Source organism: Gorilla gorilla, chromosome 6, assembly GCF_029281585.2.
Source record: "Gorilla gorilla gorilla isolate KB3781 chromosome 6, NHGRI_mGorGor1-v2.1_pri, whole genome shotgun sequence".
NCBI lineage: Eukaryota > Metazoa > Chordata > Mammalia > Primates > Hominidae > Gorilla > Gorilla gorilla.
Window position 1 is genome coordinate 64,206,189 of NC_073230.2, and position 20,456 is coordinate 64,226,644.

The window sequence follows — 20,456 nt, forward strand, 5'->3', positions numbered from 1 at the left end:
TCCCCATCCCGGGTTCAAGCAATTCTCCTCCCTCAGCGTTCTGAGTAGTTGAGACTATAGGCACGTGCCACCACATCCAGCTAATTTTTGTATTTTGAGTAGAGACGAGGTTTCACCATGTTGCCCAGGCTGGTCTCGAATTCCTGACCTCAGGCAATCCACCTGCCTTGGCCTCTCAAAACTGCTGGGATTATAGGCATGAGCCACCGCACCCGGCCTATGTCATGTGTTTTTTTATTCCTCTACACCATTTCAAATGCTGCTCCTCTGCCTGGAATCACCGCACCCGGCCTATGTCATGTGTTTTTTTATTCCTCTACACCATTTCAAATGCTGCTCCTCTGCCTGGAATCACCATATCCCCCATGTCATGAAGAAAGTCCTACTTCTTCACCGTGCAGATCAAGTGGCCTCCCTTATACTACATTATTTCCTCCCCATCAACCCAGAAAATCAGTCAATCACTCCAGTTGAATTATCTTCTATCTCTGCACCCAGCACCCAATAGGTGTTAGTTAAATGTTTCATGAATTAAATATTTTATGAATTAAATAGAGTTGAACCTAAGCAGTTATTAAGAACTCAACAAGGGGCCGGCTGCAGTGGCTCACACTTGTAATCTCAGCACTTTGGGAGGCTGAAGCAGGAGGATCACTTGAGGTCAGGAGTTCGAGACCCGCCTGGCCAACATGGTGAAACCCCATCTCTACTAAAAATACAAAAATTAGCCGGACATGGTGGCAGGCACATGTAATCCCAGCTACTTGGGATGGAGAGGCAGGAGAACCGCTTGAATCTGGGAGGTGGAGACCTGGAGATTGCAGTGAGCCGAGATTGCACCACTGCACTGCACTGCAGCCTGGGTGACAGAGCGAGACTCCATCTCAAAAAAAAAAAAAAAAAAGAACTCAACAAGGGCCAGCGTGGTGGCTGATGCCTGTTCCCAGGACTTTGGGCAGCCAAGACAGGTGGATTGCTTAAGGCTAGGAGTTTGAGACCAGCCTGGCCAACATGGTGAAACCCTGTCTCTATTAAAAAAAAAAAAAGATAAAAAATAATAAGAAACCAGTCATTTGGCTTTGGTCCAGCAGGAATCAAGCTAATTCATACTACATGCCCAGGCAGGCTCACTGTAAAGACCTTGAAGTCAGCAGGTCTATCAGCAGAGAAGCAGCACTTACTGTAGTGCAAGTCCACTAAGAATGGAGAATGAACCATAGGTGAGTGAAGAGGAAGCCAGAAACAGACAAATGGTGTAAGAGGAGCTAAAATGAGATAAGTGGGATAAGCTAAAGAACTTTTTAAGAAGGTGCATGAGAAGGCCGGGCGCGGTGGCTCATGCCTGTAATCCCAGCACTTTGGGAGGCTGAGGCGGGTGGATCACCTGAGGTCGGGAGTTCGAGACCAGCCTGACCAACATGGTGAAACCCCGTCTCTACTAAAAATACAAAATTAGCTGGGCATGGTGCCACATGCCTGTCATCCCAGCTACTCAGGAGGCTGAGGCAAGAGAATTGCTTGAACCCGGGAGGCAGAAGTTGCGGCGAGCCGAGATTGCGCTGTTGCACTCCAGCCTGGGCAACAAGAGCGAAACTCTGTCTCAAAAAAAAAAAAAAAAAAAGAAGATGATGAGGCAACACAACATAACTAAGAATGGGCAATGCTCCTGAGAATGACTGATGGGCACCAGAATCTCAAAGCCAGGTCCCCAGGGACCCTGACACAAGACCCAAAGAGGAATGCATAATGCATGGGTGCCATCTTCAAGAGGTTTCCAGTCTTGTCGAAATGATTAGACAAATAATTACCGGCTATGTTTGAAAAACCACTTACTTTGGCCGGGAGAGGTGGCTCACGCCTGTAATCCCAGCACTTTGGGAGGCCAAGGCAGGCGAATCACAAGGTCAGGAGTTCGAGACCACCCTGGCCAAAAGTACAAAAATTAGTCGGGTGCCTGTAATCCCAGCTACTCAGGATGCTGAGGCAGGAGAATTGCTTGAACGCGGGAGGTGGAGGTTGCAGTGAGCCGAGATCCCACCACTGCACTCCAGCCTGGACGACAAGAGCAAGACTCCATTTCAAAAAAAAAAAAAAAAAAGGCAAACCAGGTACTTGAACCTCTTTCCAACCACTGACACTAGCAATAGTTTCAATGAGATTGGCCAAGTGCAGTGGCTCACACTTGTAATAATCCCAGCACTTTGGGAGGCTAAGACAGCAGGATCACTTGAGCCCAGGAGTTTGAGATCAGTTCTTGAGAACACAGTAAGATTCTTTCTCTAAAAAAAAAAAAAAAAAATGTGGGGCATGGTGGTGCATGCCTGTGGTCCCAGATAGTCAAGAGCCTGTGGTGGGAGGATGGCTTGAGTCCAGGAGTTCAAGGGTGCAGTGAGCTGAGATCAGGCCACAGCACTCCAGCCTGGGTGACAGAGTGAGACCCTGTCTCAAAAAAAAAAAGCAAGACCATCAGCCTTGAGTTTGAAAGGAAAGGTATATTTCCTTCACTAAAAGTGAGAACTGATTTACACATCCCCAGCTGAACACTAGGCCTGACTTACAGCTCAGAATTGTTGACACCTGCCTCCTGGGTTGTAACGTGGTCCCAAGGAGAAAACAGAATATTTTTGGCTTTTTTTAGAGACAAGGTCTCACTCTGTTGCCCACACTGGAGTGCCAATGGTATAATCATAGCTCACTGTGGCCTCAACCTCCTAGGTGAAGTGATCCTCCTGCCTCAGCCTCCTGAGTAGCAGAGACCACAGGCACGCACCACCACACCCAGCTCAGTTACTATTATTATTATTTTTGTAGAGATGAGGTCTCACTATGTTACCCAGGCTGGTCTTGAATTCCTGGCCTCAAATGATCCTCCCATCTCAGCCTCCCAAAGTGCTGGGATTATAAGTGTGAGCCACCGTGCTGGCCAAAATAGAATGTTAGAGACTCACTTTACAATGAATTTACTTGGAAGGCTGATTCTTTTTCCACACCCTCCCTAGGAGACTGAGCTGGATTTTAGGACCTTAACTCTGCCCATGAAATGGTCAGGCCAGGGGAGATGGCCTTCACCCATTGGGTTACAAGAGTATCAACTCCCTCCCTGCTTGATTGGGCAGCAGAGCAAACTCGGCCACAGCTCCTTTTAGCTCTTCCCATCCTGCTCTGCAAAATGGTGTACCTCCCTGTACACTTTTGATTTCCTCCTTCTTAATTTTTATTTTTACTTTTTTTGAGATGGGGTCTCACTCTGTCACCCAGGCTGGAGTGCAGTGATGTGATCTTGGCTCACTGCAACCTCCGCCTCCCGGGTTCAAGCGATTCTCCTGCCTCCTGAGTAGCTGGAATTACAGGTGCCTGCCACCACGCCTGGCTAATTCTTCTGCATTTTTAGTAGAGATGGGGTTTCACCATATTGGCCAGGCTGGTCTCAAACTCCTGACCTCAAGTGATTCACCTGCCTCGGCCTCCCAAAGTGCTGGGATGACAGGTGTGAGCCACCAAGCCTGGCCAATTTCCTCCTCTTTTCATTGTCTCCACCAGGAGTGACTCACAATCTATGTGTATTTAAAATTCTCGTGGCTATAGGGGAAAAAAGTCTGCTGAGTAAGGTCAGTTGCTTCAAAGTAAATTGTGTACATTAGAATTCCACACACAGAAAAATCATTGCCAGAGAATGGACTCTGGATTCTTCGTATTTGGCTCTAACAGGGAGGGAGAGGGCAGGGCCAGGGTAGAAGACATGCTGGTGGGAAGGTCTATTCTCAGATTCTCAGACACAGCAGCTCCCAGGTCCCATCCGGACCACTGCCTTCTGCAGCTCAGAACAGAACTTCTGCCTGGCTGGCCCCAGCTAGTTCATCTCTTGGCAAGCAAAGGACCAACTGATTAAAAAAAAAAAAAAAAAAAAGCCACTGCTGACAAGGCCTTCTCATCCCTAGTTCCAAAGTACAAAAGCAAGCTTTCCTGCAGGGCCAGCCTTCAGAGGTCTGATTTTGGACAAGAGGAAAAATCTCCTTGCCCAAAGAAATGCTTTCCCAACTTCTCAATCTCTGTATCTTTCAAGAGCCTTCTAAGATCACCTTACTTCCTTCACCTTGTTAGGACTGACCTCTTATCTTCACCTGTGTAAGAAAAAATAAAAGCCTGTACAGAGTTGTGAAGGTCACGCATAGTTGCGAGAACCAAGCTTATTTGCTTTGGTAGTAGGGATAAATTTGTTCAGGTCCCCGGGCATTGAAAGAGTACAAAGTATAGCCGGGCGTGGTGGCACGTGTGTGTAGTTCCAGCTACTGGGGAGGCTGAGGCAGGAGAATTGCTTGGACCTGGGAGGCAGAGGTTGCAGTGAGCCGAGATTGTGCTACACTGCAGTCTAGCCTGGGCGACAGAGCGAGACTCCATCTCAAAAAAAAAAAAAAAGAAAAAAAAAAGAGTACACAGTAGATTCTGAAAAGGTTCTGAATCAGAGGAGAGTCAAAGAGGTTCCCTGTAACAAGGGCTGGGATCCCCAGCACATGCACTTACACTATATTTTATTTTATCTTTTGTTTAGAGATGGAGTCCTGCTCTGTCACTCAGGCTGGAGTGCAGTGGTATGATTTTGGCTCACTGCAATCTCTGCTTCCCGGGTTCAAGTGATTCTCATGCCTCAGCCTCCCGAATAGCTGGGATCAGAAGTGTGCGCCACCACACCCAGGTAATTTTTGTATTTTTAGTGGAGATGGGGATTCACCATGTTGGACAGGCTAGTCTTGAACTCCTGACCTCAGGTGAACTGCTCACCTCGGCCTCCCAAAGTGCTGGGAGCTCACCTTGGCCTCCCAAAGTGTGAGCCACCATGCCCGGCCTAAAAAAAAAAAGCCAGCACAGCCATAAAAAAGAATGAAAACATGTCCTTTGCTGCAACACAGATGCAGCTGGAGGCCGTTATCCTAAGTGAATTAGCGCAGGAACAGAAAACCAAATACCACATGTTCTCACTTATAAGTGGGAGCTAAACTGGGTACATGAGGATACAAAGACGGGAAAAACATACAGTGATGGCCAGGTGCGGTGGCTCACACCTGTAATCCCAGCACTTTGGGAGGCCAAGGCGGGCAACTCACTTGAGATCAAGAGTTCAAGACCAGCCTGGCCAACATGGTGAAATGCTGTCCCTACTAAATATACAAAAATTAGCCAGGCATGGTGGTGGGCACCTGTAATCCCAGCTACTCAGGAGGCTGAGGCAGGAGAATCACTTGAACCTTGGAGGTGGAGGTTGCAGTGAGCCGAGATCACACCATTGTACTCCAGCCTGGGTGACAGAGCGAGACTCTGTGAAAACAAAAAACAACAACAACAAAAAACTGAGGACTACAAGAAGGCAGGGGAAGGAGGGCAAGGACTGAGAAACTACCTACTGGGTACTGCGCTCAAACCCTGGGTGATGGGATCAATTGTACCCCAAACTTCAGCATCATGTGATATACCCATGTAACAAACCTGCACATGTACTCCTTAAAGCTAAAATAAAAGTTGAAATGATATGTAATATAACCAGCTATTCTGGGAAGCTGAGATCTTCTGCATGCCACATAGTTGACATCAATTTTTAAAATTCAGGTGAGGAGTAAACTGCTGGCCGGGTGCAGTGGCTCATGCCTGTAATCCCAGTACTTTGGGAGGCCGAGGTGGATGGATGACCTGAGGTCAGGAGTTCGAGACCAGCCTGGCTAACATGGCAAAACCCTGTCTCTACTAAACATACAAAAATTAGCCAGGTGTGGTGGCCCGCACCTGTAATCCCAGCTACTCAGGAGGCTGAGACAGGAGATATCACTTGAACCCAGGAGGTGGAGGTTGCAGTAAGCCAAAATTGCGCCACTGCACTCCAGCCTAGGCGACAAAGCAAGACTCTGTCTCAAAAAAGAGTAAACTGCTAGCAGATAGACAAACGTGTAACAGTTCAATGCATAAAAAACATTACAATGACAGCAAAAAACCAAAACAAAACCAAGAAAAGGCAAATCAGACTCACGTTTCTCCAGTGCTAGATTTCTAGGAGACGACACTCTTCTGTTCCTTCCCTAGGTAAAAACGCAGCACAAAGTTCTGTCTACAGATTTCCTCAAGAAAGACCTGTGGATTCTGTAAGAGTAAGAGCCTAGAAAGAGAGAATGAGGAAATGAACATCGAAGTCCACACACAAAACAGGAAAGAGGGAGACTGGCTTCACTCTCTCTCCTGGCGGGACTGGCACAAAAATGGGTCAGAGGCAAAATTTCCTAAGACTGCTTCCTCTGGGAAATGCTTTACTCCTACCCCCCTTCAAGCACTGTAGAGTCAACATACTCTTCTATGGCTTCAATTCTGCAAGGTTCAGGTCTGATAGGAAATCATGTACACCTGATTAGCAGGGTACAAAGACAAGGGAGAGGGAAAGAGAATCTCTTAGGAGAACTAAATGCATAGACAAAGAAGCAGACTCGGGCGGGCATGATGGCTCACACCTGTAATCCCAGCACTTTGGGAGGCTAAGGAGGGCGGATCACGAAGTCAGGAGATTAGGACCATCCTGGCTAACATGGCGAAACCCCGTCTCTACCAAAAATACAAAAAAAATTTAGCCAGGCGTGGTACTGGGCACCTGTAGTCCCAGCTACTCGGGAGGCTGAGGCAGGAGAATGGCATGAACCCAGGAGGCAGATCTTGCAGTGAGCTGAGATCGTGCCACTGCACTTCAGCCTGGGTGACAGAGTGAGACTCCGTCTCAAAAAAAAAAAAAAAAGGCCGGGCATGGGGACTCACACCTGTAATCCCAGCACTTCGGGAGGCCGAGGAGGGAGGACTGCTTGAGCCCAGGAGTTCAAGATAAGCCTGGGCAACATAGTGAAATGCCATCTCCACAAAAAATAAAATAAATGAGCCAGGCATGGTGGTGCGTATTTGTAGTCCCAGCTACTTGGGAGGCTGAGGCAGGAGTTTGGGCTCAGGAGTTTGAGATTCCAATGAGCTATGATTGCACCGCTGCACTCTAGCCTGGGTGACCAAGTAAGACCCTGTCTCTTAAAAAAAAAAAAAAAAGAAAAGAAGGAAGGAAAGGAGGGTAGGTATCAGGCATATATTAAATCATTTGAAAATTTTAAAAGTCCTGACTACTTTGTTTCACCGACATGAAAGTGACAGGGCTATATGGTCATGATATTGAAAACCTACCCGGCACGGTAATACAGAAATCTTGGATTTTATTATTTTCCTCCCTGATCCTCATTCCAATATCAGTCATCAAATATTTAAAAAGTAATAATATGCAAATCATACATAAAGAAAATATAGTGACCAGGTACAGTGGTCATGCCTGTAATCCCAGCACTTTGGGAGGCAGACGTGGAGGCGGGTGGATCGCTTGAGGCCAGGAGTTTGAGACCAGCCTGGCTAACATGGTGAAACCCTGTCTCTACTAAAAATACAAAAATTAAAAAATTAGTTAGGCATGATGGCGGGCACCCAGATACTCAGGAGGCTGAGGCAGGAGAATCCCCTGAACCCTGTAGGCGGAGGTTGAAGTGAGCCGAGATCGCACCACTGCACTCCAGCCTGGGCGACAGAACGAGACTCTGTCTGAAATAAATAAATAAATAAATAAAAATAAAAAAAAGAAAAGAAAATAAATATATTTAATGAATGAAAGCATGATTTATTTAATTCCCAACTTAAGGCTGTATCGTTATAACAATGTATCTGGTAAGTACTTATTTTAAAATTCTAATTCTAATGGGAAAGAAGACAAAGTCGGACACTTCAACTCTGAGTTTGGGGATTGTTCCAATCTTGCACTAAGGGTGCTCCTGTGTAGGATTGCATCATTCATTCATGCTGTTTGGCAACAGGCAGCTGCTGTAAGATTAGACAAGTGAAGCTACCCAAAAAATAAATCAATGAAAAGAAAGCCTGGAGATTTTAGGAAATGATCTGCCTACGCGATTAAGAAGAAACGTAGACTCAGAGAGGAAGCCTGGAAGAGGAAAAGGAAAGTGGGCAAAATCTGAAAGTTGGGCGCAGGGAAGGCACAAGCCGGGACTTACCCTGTGTCCTGGGCCTCCGGGGCTCCTGCGGCTGCAACCTTCCGGCTGCAGGGGCCAGCGCCGGCTCCAACGCTCGGGCGAGCAGTTCCCAGGGAGGTGAGCTGTGCAGACCCAGGGCCTCCACCGGACGCTCTCTTGAGATCTGCTGATAAGCGGGGTGGCTTCTGATGAGTTCTGCAAGTGCTTCTGTAAACTGGAGACACCAGATCTCTCTGCTCTGCAAAGCCGGGCTGGGAGGACGATTTGGCCCCGCCCCAGGGGAGGGGCTCCCTGAACCAGCCCCCTCCTCCTCCGGGGGCTCAGCCCCTGCAGTCTGAGAGGTGCACGGTGCCTGTAGCACCTCCGCTTTGCAGAGGAAAAGAGCTCCCGGACCTTCAGAAGCTGCTCCGCGCTGCCGCCACCACCACTTAGGATAAGGATAGGTGAGGGAAGCAAGGGACTGCTGCACTGATTTAGCAATTAATGAAATCTCCGTCGGGGGGCCTCTTTTGAAATCCACGTTTGGCATTATACGCTTGCAGCAGTGTAGGTCCCAAAAGAACTTCAAAGACTACATATATTCTTTTTTTTTTTTTTTTTTTTTTTTTGAGACGGAGTCTCGCTCTGTCGCCTGGGCTGGAGTGCAGTGGCACGATCTCGGCTCACTGCAAGCTCCGCCTCCTGGATTCACGGTATTCTCCTGCCTCAGCCACCCAAGTAGCCGGGACTACAGGCGCCCGCCACCACGCCCGGCTAATTTTTTGTATTTTTTAATAGAGACGGGGTTTCACCGTGTTAGCCAGGATGGTCTCGATTTCCTGACCTCCCGCCTTGGCCTCCCAAAGTGCTGGGATTATAGGCGTGAGCCACCACGCCCGGCCAAGACTACTTATATTCTTAATTAAAATGCAACCATGAGTAACAAAATGAGTCTTTGCACCTTACTTTTATTTTTAATTTTTATTTATGTTTTTAAATAGAGATGGGGGGGGTCTCACTGTGTTTCCCAGGCTGGGCTCAAACACCTGGGCTCAAGCGATCCTTCCTCCTTGGCCTCCTAAAGTGTTGGGATTACAGATGTGAGATACTGCGCCCGGCCTATTTCTTTTTAAAAATTTTCTGGCCAGGCGCGGTGGCTCAAACATGTAATCCCAGCACTTTGGGAGGCTGAGGCAAGCGGATCACCTGAGGTCAGGAGTTCGAGACCAGCCTGGCCAACATGGCAAAACTCCGTCTCCAGCAAAAATACAAAAATTAGCGGGGCATGGTGGTGCATGCCTGTAGTCCCGGCTACTTGGTAGGCTGAGGCAGGAGAATTGCTTGAACCCGGGTGGGGGGAGGAGGTTGCAGTGAGCCAAGATCGTGCCACTGCACTACAGCCTGAGCAACAGAGTGAGACTCCATTTAAAAAAAAAATTATTCCATGTGTCACTTGCCCAGCTCCTTGTATGTTAACTACAACAAATAAGGGGTGTTTCCCCCAAACATTTACCACTGGAGTTAGCTGGCTGGAGCTGGGCATTGAGATCCACTCAAAAACACAACCTGAAACCTCAAAGGCTGACAGTCTGCACTCCAGGCTCACTCTAAGATGCTCACCCACGCAGAGGATGCAATCCCTGGGGCAGGACACTTGGTCACAGCATCTCTACCCTTAGCTACGGGACCCTCCCTACCAAAACACAATTTTTTTTTCCCCTGAGACTGAGTCTCACTCTGTTGCCCAGGCTGGAGTGCAGTGGTGCTATCTCAGCTCATTGCAACCTCCGCCTCCTGGGTTCAAGCGATTCTCCTGCCTCAACCTCCCCAGTAGCTGGGATTACAAGCGCACACTACTGTGCCCAGCTAATTTTTGTATTTTTAGTAGAGATGGGGTTTCACCATGTTGGCCAGGCTGGTCTCAAACTCCTGACCTCAAATGATCTGCCCACCTCGGCCTCCCAAAGTGCTGGGATTACAGGCATGAGCCACCATGCCCAGCCTGCAGTAGTTTTTTAAAAAGCATAATAGGCCGGGCACCTTGGCTCACGCCTGTGATCTCAGCACTTTGGGAGGCCGAGGTGGGCGTATCATCTGAGGCCAGGAGTTCAAGACTAGCCTGGCCAACAAGTTGAAACCCCATCTCTACTACAAATATAAACATTAGCCTGGCATGGTGGTGCATGCATAATCCCAGCTACTCGGGAGGCTGAGGCAGAAGAATCGTTTGAACCTGGGAGGCAGAGGTTGCAGTGAGCCGAGATCATGCCACTGCACTCCAGCCTGGGCAACAGAGCGAGAATCCATCTCAAAAAAAACCACAAATAAACAAATAAAAAGCATAATAAAAGAAACAAAATGTTAAACACCAAATGTTTGTATCTAAGTGTAAGTGGTAACAGAATTTTTGAGGTGAAAAGAAACTCAAGTAAGTAAATGTGGAAGGCTAGAAGAGTTAACTTATGCTATTATTTGTATTTCATAAATGTTTAATATTAAGTATTCTTTAAAATATTAAATATTCTTAAAAATTTCAGATAAAATATTTATATTTACTAAAATCTGGCTGGGTGTGGTGGTGCATGCCTATAGTCCCAGCTACTTGGGAGGCTGAGGCGGGAGGATCATTTGAGCCCAGGATTTCGAGGTTACAGTGAGCCGTGATCATGCCACTGTACTCCAGTCTGGGTAACAGAGCAAGCCCTTGTCTCTGAAAAATTAATTAGTTAATTAATTAAAATCTGCCACCTCTTCATGGTCCTGGAATCCACCTCACATTCACACCTATACTGATACTTGTGGGCATGAGATGGCTGTATTGTAGACATTGTTTTGCTAGAGCGCATCAGATTAAAAATATATATATATAGTTGCCTAGAAGACACTAATGAGTGGTCACATACAAGTGTAACAACCAGGAGGTAATCTTGCCAGACAAGGCAAAACTGTGAAACAGATTAAAATATGCTTCATCAGGCCGGGCACAGTGGCTCATGCCTGTAATCCCAGCACTTAGGGAGGCTGAGGCGGGAGGATCACCTGAGGTCAGGAGTTCGAGACCAGCCTGGCCAACATGGCGAAACCCCATCTCAACTAAAAATACAAAAAGGAGCCAGGCCTGATGGCAGGCGCCTGTAATCTCAGCTACTGAGGAGGCTGAGGCAGGAGAATCACTTGAACCCGGGAGGCAGAGGTTGCAGTGAACTGAGATTACACCACTGCACTCCAGCCTGTGTGACAAAGCCAGACTCTGTTTCAAAAAAAAAAAAAAAAGCTTCATTGCTGTTCTTAGTGGAATGATAGGACATGTGAACCAAATACAATACAGCATAATGAAGGCAAAGGCATAATTACTGGAATAATAGCACATAAGAACCAAATACAATACAGCATAACGAAGGTGTAATAAAAATATTAGCAAATTATTTTGCAAAGTTTTAATCACAATTGGTTAGTCAAAAGTAATACAGGTCATACTACTGTTCCGGAAAGGTTTTCTTTCCTTTTTTTTTTTTTTTTTTCTTTTGAGGCAGGGTCTCACTGTAACCCAGGCTGGAGTGCAGTGGCACGATCATAGCTCACTGAAGCTTCGAACTCCTGGGCTCAAGCAATCTTCCTGCCTCAGCCTTCTGAGTAGGTTGGACCACAGGTGTGTGCCACCACACCAGGCTGGTTTTTATGTTTAGTAGAGTCTGGGTCTCATTGGTCTCCAACTCCTGGGCTCAAGCCCAAGTGTGATCCACTTTACCCAGCTCTGAAAGGTTTTCTATAGATCACATTTTTATAAGCTAACAAATTTTTTTTTTTTTTTTTTTTTTTTTTGAGATGGAGTCTTGCTCTGTCACCTAGGCTGGAGTGCAGTAGCGTGATCTTGGCTCTCTGCAACCTCTGCCTCCTGGGTTCAAGTGATTCTCCTGCCTCAGCCTCCCAAGTAGGTGGGATTACAAGCATGCACCACCATGCCCGGCTAATTTTTGTATTTTTAGTACAGACGGGGTTTCACCATGTTGGATAGGCTGGTCTTGAACCCCTGGCCTCAGGTGATCCACTCGCCTTGGCCTCCCAAAGTGCTGGGATTACAAGAGTGAGCCACCGTGCCCAGCCACAAATTTTCTCATGGCTAATTATGTTAGAATCATGTACTCTTTTTATAAGTCATTCAGTGCTAATAGCCTTCTAAAGTATAGTAAATTGGAACAAGCCCTCTGGAAAACAATATGGTGTTATTCAGTAACATTGAACACATGCGGCCAGGTGCGGTGGCTCACACCTGTAATCCCAGCACTTTGGGAGGCCGAGGAGGGCAGATCACAAAGTCACGAGATGGAAACCATCCTGGCTAACACGGTGAAACCCCGTCTCTACTAAAAATACAAAAAATACAAAAAAAAAAAAAAATTAGCCAGGCGTAGTGGTGGGTGCCTGCAGTCCCAGCTACTTGGGAGGCTGAGGGAGGAGAATGGCATGAACCCAAGAGGCGGAGCTTGCAGTGAGCGGAGATCGCGCCACTGCACTCCAGCCTGGGCGATAAAGCGAGACTCCGTCTAAAAAACAAACAGACAAAAAACATTGAACACGTGCAGTTTCTATGACCCAGCAATCCCACCTGAGGAAGACACTCAGGAGAAACTTGCATGAGTAAGCTGGGTGTGGTGCCTCATGCTTCTAATCCTAGCACTTTGGGAGGCCTAGGTGGGAGGATCACTTGAGCCCAGGAGTTCAAGACCACCCTGGGCAATATATTAAGACCTAATCTGTACAAAAAATAAACAAAATTAGCTGGACTTGCACACACCTCAAGGCACACACCTCGAATCCCAGGTACTTGGGAGGCTGAGGTGGGAGGATGGCTTGAGCCTGGGAGGTTGAGGCTGTGCTAAGATCACGCCACTGCACTCCAGCCTGGGTGACAGAGTGAGACTCCGCCCCCCAAAAAAAAGAAAAAAAAGAGGCTGGGTGCAGTGGCTCACACCTGTAATCACAGCACTTTGAGAGGCTGAGGCGGGCAGATCACCTGAGGTCAGGAGTTCAAGACCAGCCTGACCAACATGGAGAAACCCCGTCTCCACTAAAAATACAAAATTAGCTGGGTATAGTGGTGCATACCTGTAATCCTGGTTACTCAGGAGGCCAAGGCAAGATAATCGCTTGAACCCGGGAGGCAGAGGTTGTAGTGACCTGTGATCATGCCATTGCATACCCACCCGGGCAACAAGAACAAAACTCTGTCTCAAAAAAAAAATGACACATATATAAGAATTCTCACAGCAGTACTGTGAACATTCTCAGTTACTGTGATGCTCCAATAGCCACTGGAAACTTTAAAAAGAGACTATCATTATGTCATAAATGATAATTTACAACATAAAATTCAGGACAGTAGTTACTTCTGAAAGTAAGAAAGGAAATGAGATTGAGAAAAGGTATGTAGTTAATCAATGATATTATAATAATTTTCCTTTAAGTAGGATGGTAGGTATACAGATGCTTTTTATATTTGTGTGTATAAAATATTTGCTAACAATTGTAATATTTCTTATCAATACGTTAAATACCAATACATTGCTGGCCGGGCACGGTGGCTCACACCTGTAATCCCAGCACTTTGGGAGGCCGAGGCAGGCAGATCACGATGTCAGGAGATCGAGACCATCCTGGCCAACATGGTGAAAGCCCATCTCTACTAAAATACAAAAAATTAGCTGGGCATGGTAGTACGTGCCTGTAGTCCCACCTACTTGGGAGGCTGAAGCAGGGGAATCGCTTGAACCCAGGAAGCAGAGGTTGCAGTAAGCCGAGATTGCACCACTGCACTCCAACCTGGTGACAGAGAAAGACTCTGTCTCAAAAAAAAAAAAAAAAATTAAAAAAAAATACCAATATATGGCTGGGCGCAGTAGCTCACGCCTGTAATCCCAGCACTTTGGGAGGCCGAGGTGGGCGGATCACGAGGTCAGGAGATCAAGACCATCCTCGCTAACATGGTGAAACCCCATATCTACTAAAAATACAAAAAAATTAGCCGGGCGTGGTGGCGGGCGTCTGTAGTCCCAGCTACTTGGGAGGCTGAGGCAGGAGAATGGCGTGAACCTGGGAGGCAGAGCTTGCAGTGAGCTGAGATCGTGCCACTGCACTCCAGCCTGGGTGACAGAGCAAGACTCCATCAAAAAAAGAAAAAAAATACCAATACATTAAAATAATATAAATGTCTTGAAAGAACACAGTGAACACAGTTTGAAATGTGATTTAATATAAACATTGGCATTCAAAATAAGTCATGCCATGGAAATATGCCCATGATATGTCACATGAATAAAGGAATTTGCAGAATGTATATATCGTTTGAGCCATTTTTTAACAAAGAAATCTCTATGTGTGTCTATATCCAGGTATGATATATGGTTATATATCTATGTCTATATATCTATATAAAAAAGGAAACATTATTCATTTATTTACTTTTTTATTTTTATTTTTTTGGGACAGGGTCTGGCTCTGTCTCTGTCCAGGCTGGAGTTCCGTGGTGTAATCTCAACACACTACAATTTCTGCCTTCTGGGTTCAAGCGATGGGATTTTGGTGTGAGCTATCTTTAATCTCATAATGGAAAAAGTGGGAGAAATTTGTATTACAAAGCGATATGATTATAGTATAAGAAGTGTGGCAATATTTGACTGAATTGTCCCCTTCCTCCTCCTAGAAATTATGCAAAGTGATAGGGAGATATGGTGGTGAGGGGGGGAATGAGGCAGAAATCCCATATTCAACAAAACTAGAAGACAAAAAGTCACTGGAAACTCCAAGACCTGCACAAGGGCTACCAAAGTTACATGGGAAGAGGCACATGCAGACCCCAGAAAACACCAGCAAAAACAGACTCTCTGAAGATGAGCTGTTCATGCCACAGTGCAAAAATATGTTGTTTGAAACAAGCAGAGCAGAGCAGGGATACAAAGAACTGAGGGCAAGCCTCAATCAAGCAGAAAGGGAGTGGAAACCCTTGTAACCCAAGGGGTAAAGGGCATCTCTCCTGGCCTGAACATCTTATGGGCAGAGTTAAGGTCCCAACACCCAGCTCACCCTCCTAGGGAGGGTGTGGGAAAACAATCAGCCTTCCAAGTAAATTCAATGTGTGTCTCTAACATTCTGTTTTGGCCAGCACAGAAGCTCACGCCTGTAATCCAAACACTTTGGGAGGCCAAGGTGAGAGGATTGCTTGAGCCCAGGAATGCAAGACCAGCTTGATTATCATAGCAAGACTCTATCTCTCTCTCTCTTTTTTTTTTTTTTTTGAGACAGAATCTCGCTCTGTGGCCCAGGCTGGAGTGCAGTGGCACAATCTCAGCTCACTGCAACCTCTGCCTCCCAGGTTCAAGCGATTCTTCTGCCTCAGCCTCCCAAATAGCTGGGACCACAGGTGCCTGCCACCATGCCCAGCTAATTTTTGTATTTTTAGTAGAGATGGGGTTTCACCATGTTGGCCAGGATGGTCTCGATCTCTTGACCTTGTGATCTGCCTGCCTAGGCCTCCCGAAGTGCTGGGATTACAGGCATGAGCCACCTAGTCTGGCCTGGAGACAAGGTCTTTAAAGAGGTGATTATGTTAAAATGAGGTGTTCAGAGTGAGCCCTAATCTAATGTGACCGGTGTCCTTGTAAGAAGAGAAAATTTGGACATGGAGAGACATCAGAAACGTGTGAATGCTCCGGGCACGGTGGCTCACACTTGTAATCCCAGCACTTTGGGAGGCCGAGGTGGGCAGATCACTTGAGGCCAGGAGTTCAAGACCAGCTGGGGCAACATGGCAAAACCCTGTCTCTAATAAAAATACAAAAATTAGCCCGGTGTGGTAGTGCATGCCTGCAATCCCAGCTATTCCTGAGGCTGAGGCAGGAGAACTGCTTGAACTGGGAGGCAGAGGTTGCAGTCAGCTGAGATTGTGCCACTGGCACTCCAGCCTGGGCAACAGAGCGAGACTCTGTCTCAAAAAAAAAAGATCCGGGCCGGGCACAGTGGCTCATGCCTGTAATTCCAGCACTTTGGGTGGCCGAGGCTGGTGGATCACCTGAGGTCAGGAGTTCGAGACCAGCCTGGCCAACAGGGTGAAACCTCGTCTCTACTAAAACTACAAAAATTAGCAGGGTGTGGTGTCGTGCACCTGTAATCCCAGCTACTTGGGAGGCTGAAGCAGGAGAATCGCTTGAATCCGGGAGGCGGAGGTTTACAGTGAGCCAAGATCCCCGCACTCCAGCCTGGGCGACAGAGCGAGATTCTGTCTCAAAAAAAAAAAAAAAAAAATCTGTCTGAAAAAAAACTTAATGAATTATTTCCAAGAAGGACAAACAAAAATACAAATATAGAGATTCATGGAAAAGATGACAAAATAAGGCAAGACAAAACTGACAAAATCCAGGAAAGAAGCAGAAGGGAGCCGGGCACGGTGACTCACACCTGTAATCTCAGCAATCTGGGAGGCCAAAGCAGAAGGATTGCTTGAGGCCAGGAGTTCAAGACCAGCACAGGCAACAAACTGAAGCACTGTCTCTACAAAACATCAAAAAATTATCCAGGTGTGGTGACGAGTGCTTGTGGTCCCAGCTACACAGGAGGCTGAGGCAGGAGGAAAGCTTGAGCCCAGGAGGTTGAGGCTGCAGTGAGACATGTTCGTGCCACCGCACTCCAGCCTGGGCAACAGAGTGGGACCCTGTCTCAGAAGGGAAAAAAAAAAAAAGGATGTAGAAGGAAAACACATAACTATCACACTGGGCATGGTGGCACATGCCTATAATGCCAACTACTCAGGAGGCTGAGGCAGGAGGATCACTTGAGCCTAGGCGTTCAGATCCAACCTAGGAAACATATTGAGACACCATCTCCAAAAAACAGGTAAAATAACCATCACAGAAGTGAATATGAAGCTAAAAAGAGGAAAAATAAAAGTGGACACTATGAAAAATATATTAACCAATATGGATGATAAAAATGAGAAAAGCAAATAATATAAACAAAAGGAATTAAATGAAATTAGAGAAAAAATGATAGTTGGCGGGGTGCAGTGCCTCACGCTTGTAATCCCAGCACTTTGGGAGGCCAAGGTTGGTGGATCACCTGAGATCGGGAGTTCAAGACCAGCCTGGCCAACATGGTGAAACCTGTCTCTACTAAAAATACAAAAATTAGAATTTGCGAGGGGAGGTGGTGCATGCCTGTAATCCCAGCTAGGAGGCTGCGGCATGAAAACTGCTTGAACTTGGGAAGGGGAGGTTACAGTGAGCTGAGATGGCACCACTGCACTCCAGCCTGGGCAATAGAGTGAGACTCTATCTCAAAAAAAAAAAAGACAGCTGTAGAGGACAGACCAAAGAGAGCCAACATGCACAATTAAAATTTCCAACGAAGATAACCCAAACATTAGAACAAATAAGTATTTAACTGGGTGTGGTGACTTGAACCTGTAGTCCCAGCTACTAGGTAGGCTGAGGTAGGAGGATCACACGAGGCCAGGAGTTCACGGCTAGCCTCAGCAACAGAGTAAGACCCCATATCTCTAAAAATAAATAAATAAATAAATAAATAAATAAATATTTAAAGATATAGAGGCTGGGCGTGGTGGCTCATACCTGTAATCCTAGCACTTTGGGAGGCCAAAGCAGGAGGATCACTGGAGGTCAGGAGTTCGAGACCAGCCTGGGCAACATGAGACCCCCTCCCCCTCCAACCCCGCCACCCACCCCAACCCCTGTCTCTACAATAAAACAAAAAAAATTCACTGGGCGTGGTGGCGCACACCTGTTGGGAGGCTAAGGTGGGAGGATAGCTTGAGCTCCAGGGTGGAAGCTGCAGTGAGCTGTGATCATGCCACTGCACTCCAGCCTGAGCAACAGAGCAAGACCCTGTCTCAAAAAAACAAATGAATAAAGTTATGAGCCAGTGATTTTTTTGTTTTAAAACAAGCCAAGCCATCATTCACACACAAAGGCTACAAACGATAGTTTTGAACATACAGGAATTCTGGGGATATTTTTCCCATGAGAATATTTTTCTTTTTTTTGAGATGGAGTTTCGTCTTGTTGCCCAGGCTGAAGTGCAATGGCGCGATCTTGGTGCACCGCAACTTTTGCCTCGTGGGTTCAAGTGATTCTCCTGCCTCAGCCTCCCGCGTAGCTGGGAATACACGCCTGGCTAATTTTGTATTTTTAGTAGAGACGGGGTTTCTCCATGTTGATAAGGCTGGTCTTGAACTCCTGACCTCAGGTGGTCTGTCTACCTTGGCCTCACAAAGTGCTGGGATTACAGGCATGAGCCACTGTGCCTGGCCTCCCATGGGAATATTTTTCTTGAGGACACTGCTAATGAATAAACATTACTCACCAATGGATAGCAAAGGGAACTTCAGCAAAGGGACAAGCAAGAGCATTGAGTGTACATCATTGCAAAACTAAGACTAAACAAACCCAGGTTTGGGGGAGAAAAAACAGAATGTAAATGTTACCTACTCTGACAATATAGAAATGATGCAATAGAAAAATTAGGAGGACAAAGATTATGGAATAAATGAAGTAGGGTGAGTTTCTGCAGGCTGTTTCATCTATAATAACTGAGAGTTAAAAGATTATTTAAATCACATTTAATTAACAGTGTAAGAATAATATTAAGAAAAACAACATTGCTGGCTGAAATCAGATAATAGGTAAATCATGGTGGCTGACACCTGTAATCCCAGCACTTTGGGAGGCTGAGGCAGGAGGATTGCTTGAGGCTAGCTACTTGGGAGGCTGAGGTGGGAGGATCACTTGAGCCCAGGAGTTAAAAGCTGCAGTGAGCTAATGATTGTGCCACTGCACTTTATTTAGCCTGGGTGACACATTGAGACTGGAAAAAAAAAGGGCCAGGTGTGGTGGCTCATGCTTGTAATCCAGGCAGGCAGATCACTTGAGGTTAGGAGTTTGAGACCAGCCTGACCAACATGGAGAAACCCCATCTCTACTAAAAATACAAAATTAGCTGGGCATGCTTGTGTGCATGCCTGTAATCCCAGCTACTTGGGAGGCTGAGGCAGGACAATTGCTTGAACTCGGGAGGTGGAGACTGCAGTGAGCTGAGATCGTGCCATTGCACTCCAGCCTGGGCAACAAGAATGAAACTCTGCCTCAAAAAAAAAAAAAAAAAAAAAAATAGAATTCTTGAATCCATACTGATACAAATTCATTCATTCAGTTATTCATGGAGGAGAAGGGAAAGTTCTTCCTTACAGCAGAATTTCAACCAATAAATGTATAATGAATGATGAAAGGAGAAAGTTGGCCAGGTGCAGTGGCTCACTCCTGTAATCCTAGCAATTTGGTAGGCCAAAGTGGGAGGATCACTTGAGGCCAGGAGTTCAAGAACAGCCTGAGCAACATAGTTTTTCAGAGAACTTGTCTCTGAAAAAAAATTAGCCAGGCACGATGGTGGATCACTTGAGCCCAGAAGGTCGAGGTTGCAGTAAGCAGTGATTGCGCCACTGCACTCCAGCCTGGGCACCAGAGTGAGACTCTATCTCGAAAAAATATATAAAAGAAAAAATTAATAGAAAATTACCACTTGCAAACGGTTAGGTCTGAGATTTGACTTTACCCTACTTACAAACTAATACGTTAGCCTCTTGCTTGTTTTATGGATGTGGTCTAAGAAAGAAGACTCCTGGCCAGGCGCGGTGGCTCCAGGCCTGTAATCCCAGGACTTTGGGAGGCCGAGGCAGGCGGATCATGAGGTCAGGATATCGAGACCATCCTGGCCAACATGGTGAAACCCCACCTCTACTAAAAATACAAAAATTAGCTGGGTGTGGTGGTGCATGCCTGTAGTCCCAGCTACTCAGGAGGTTGAGGCAAGAAGAATCGCTTAAACCCAGGAAGCAGAAGCTGCAGTGAGCCGAGATCATGCCACTGCACTCTAGCCTGGGTGACAGAGCAAGACTTTGTCTCAAAAAAAAAAAAAAAGAAAGAAACAAGTCTCCTGTGTCAGAGACAAAGAACTTTATTGCTTACAGCACAGCAAGCAGTGTGGGCAGTAGGATATTTGCATCAGTTCCCCTTTCCCTCCAACTTCCATGGGGTAACACAATGTGGCCCAGATGGATGCCTCAAAGATGGTGGGTTTGGATCACAGCTAAGGAACACTCAGCTCGGGGAATCTATTGCTTTTGTTGTTGTTGTTTTATTGGTTTTTATTATTTATTTATTTTTTATTTTTTAGAGATAGAGTTTCACTCGTCGCCCAGGCTGGAGTGCAATGGCGCTATTTTGGCTCACCGCAACCTCTGCTTCCTGGGTTCAAGCTATTCTCCTGCCTCAGCCTCCTGAGTAGCTGGGATTACAGGAATGCACCATCACGCCTGGCTAATTGTCTATTTTTTTAGTAGAGATGGAGTTTCTCCATGTTGGTCAGGCTGGT

General features: G+C 46.4%; 1 protein-coding gene across 3 annotated transcripts in view; it reads right to left on the reverse strand.

Annotated features, from left to right (window-relative positions):
• The window catches only part of PSPH (phosphoserine phosphatase), a 40,145-nt gene that overhangs the window by 14,674 nt on the left and 5,015 nt on the right, over positions 1–20,456 (reverse strand). Inside the window, exons 2-3 of one of the 3 annotated variants that reach the window (XM_063708114.1) lie at positions 8,064–8,256; positions 6,017–6,142 (exon numbers count right to left, since the gene is read on the reverse strand). Coding sequence is in view for 1 of the 3 variants with exons in the window: in XM_063708113.1 (XP_063564183.1) it covers positions 8,064–8,205 (142 nt within the window). In the remaining 2 variants the exon portion in view is untranslated. Of the gene's footprint in view, positions 1–6,016; positions 6,143–8,063; positions 8,257–20,456 lie in introns of those variants that run through there. The other 2 variants (XR_010134447.1, XM_063708113.1) reach the window with 2 other exon arrangements.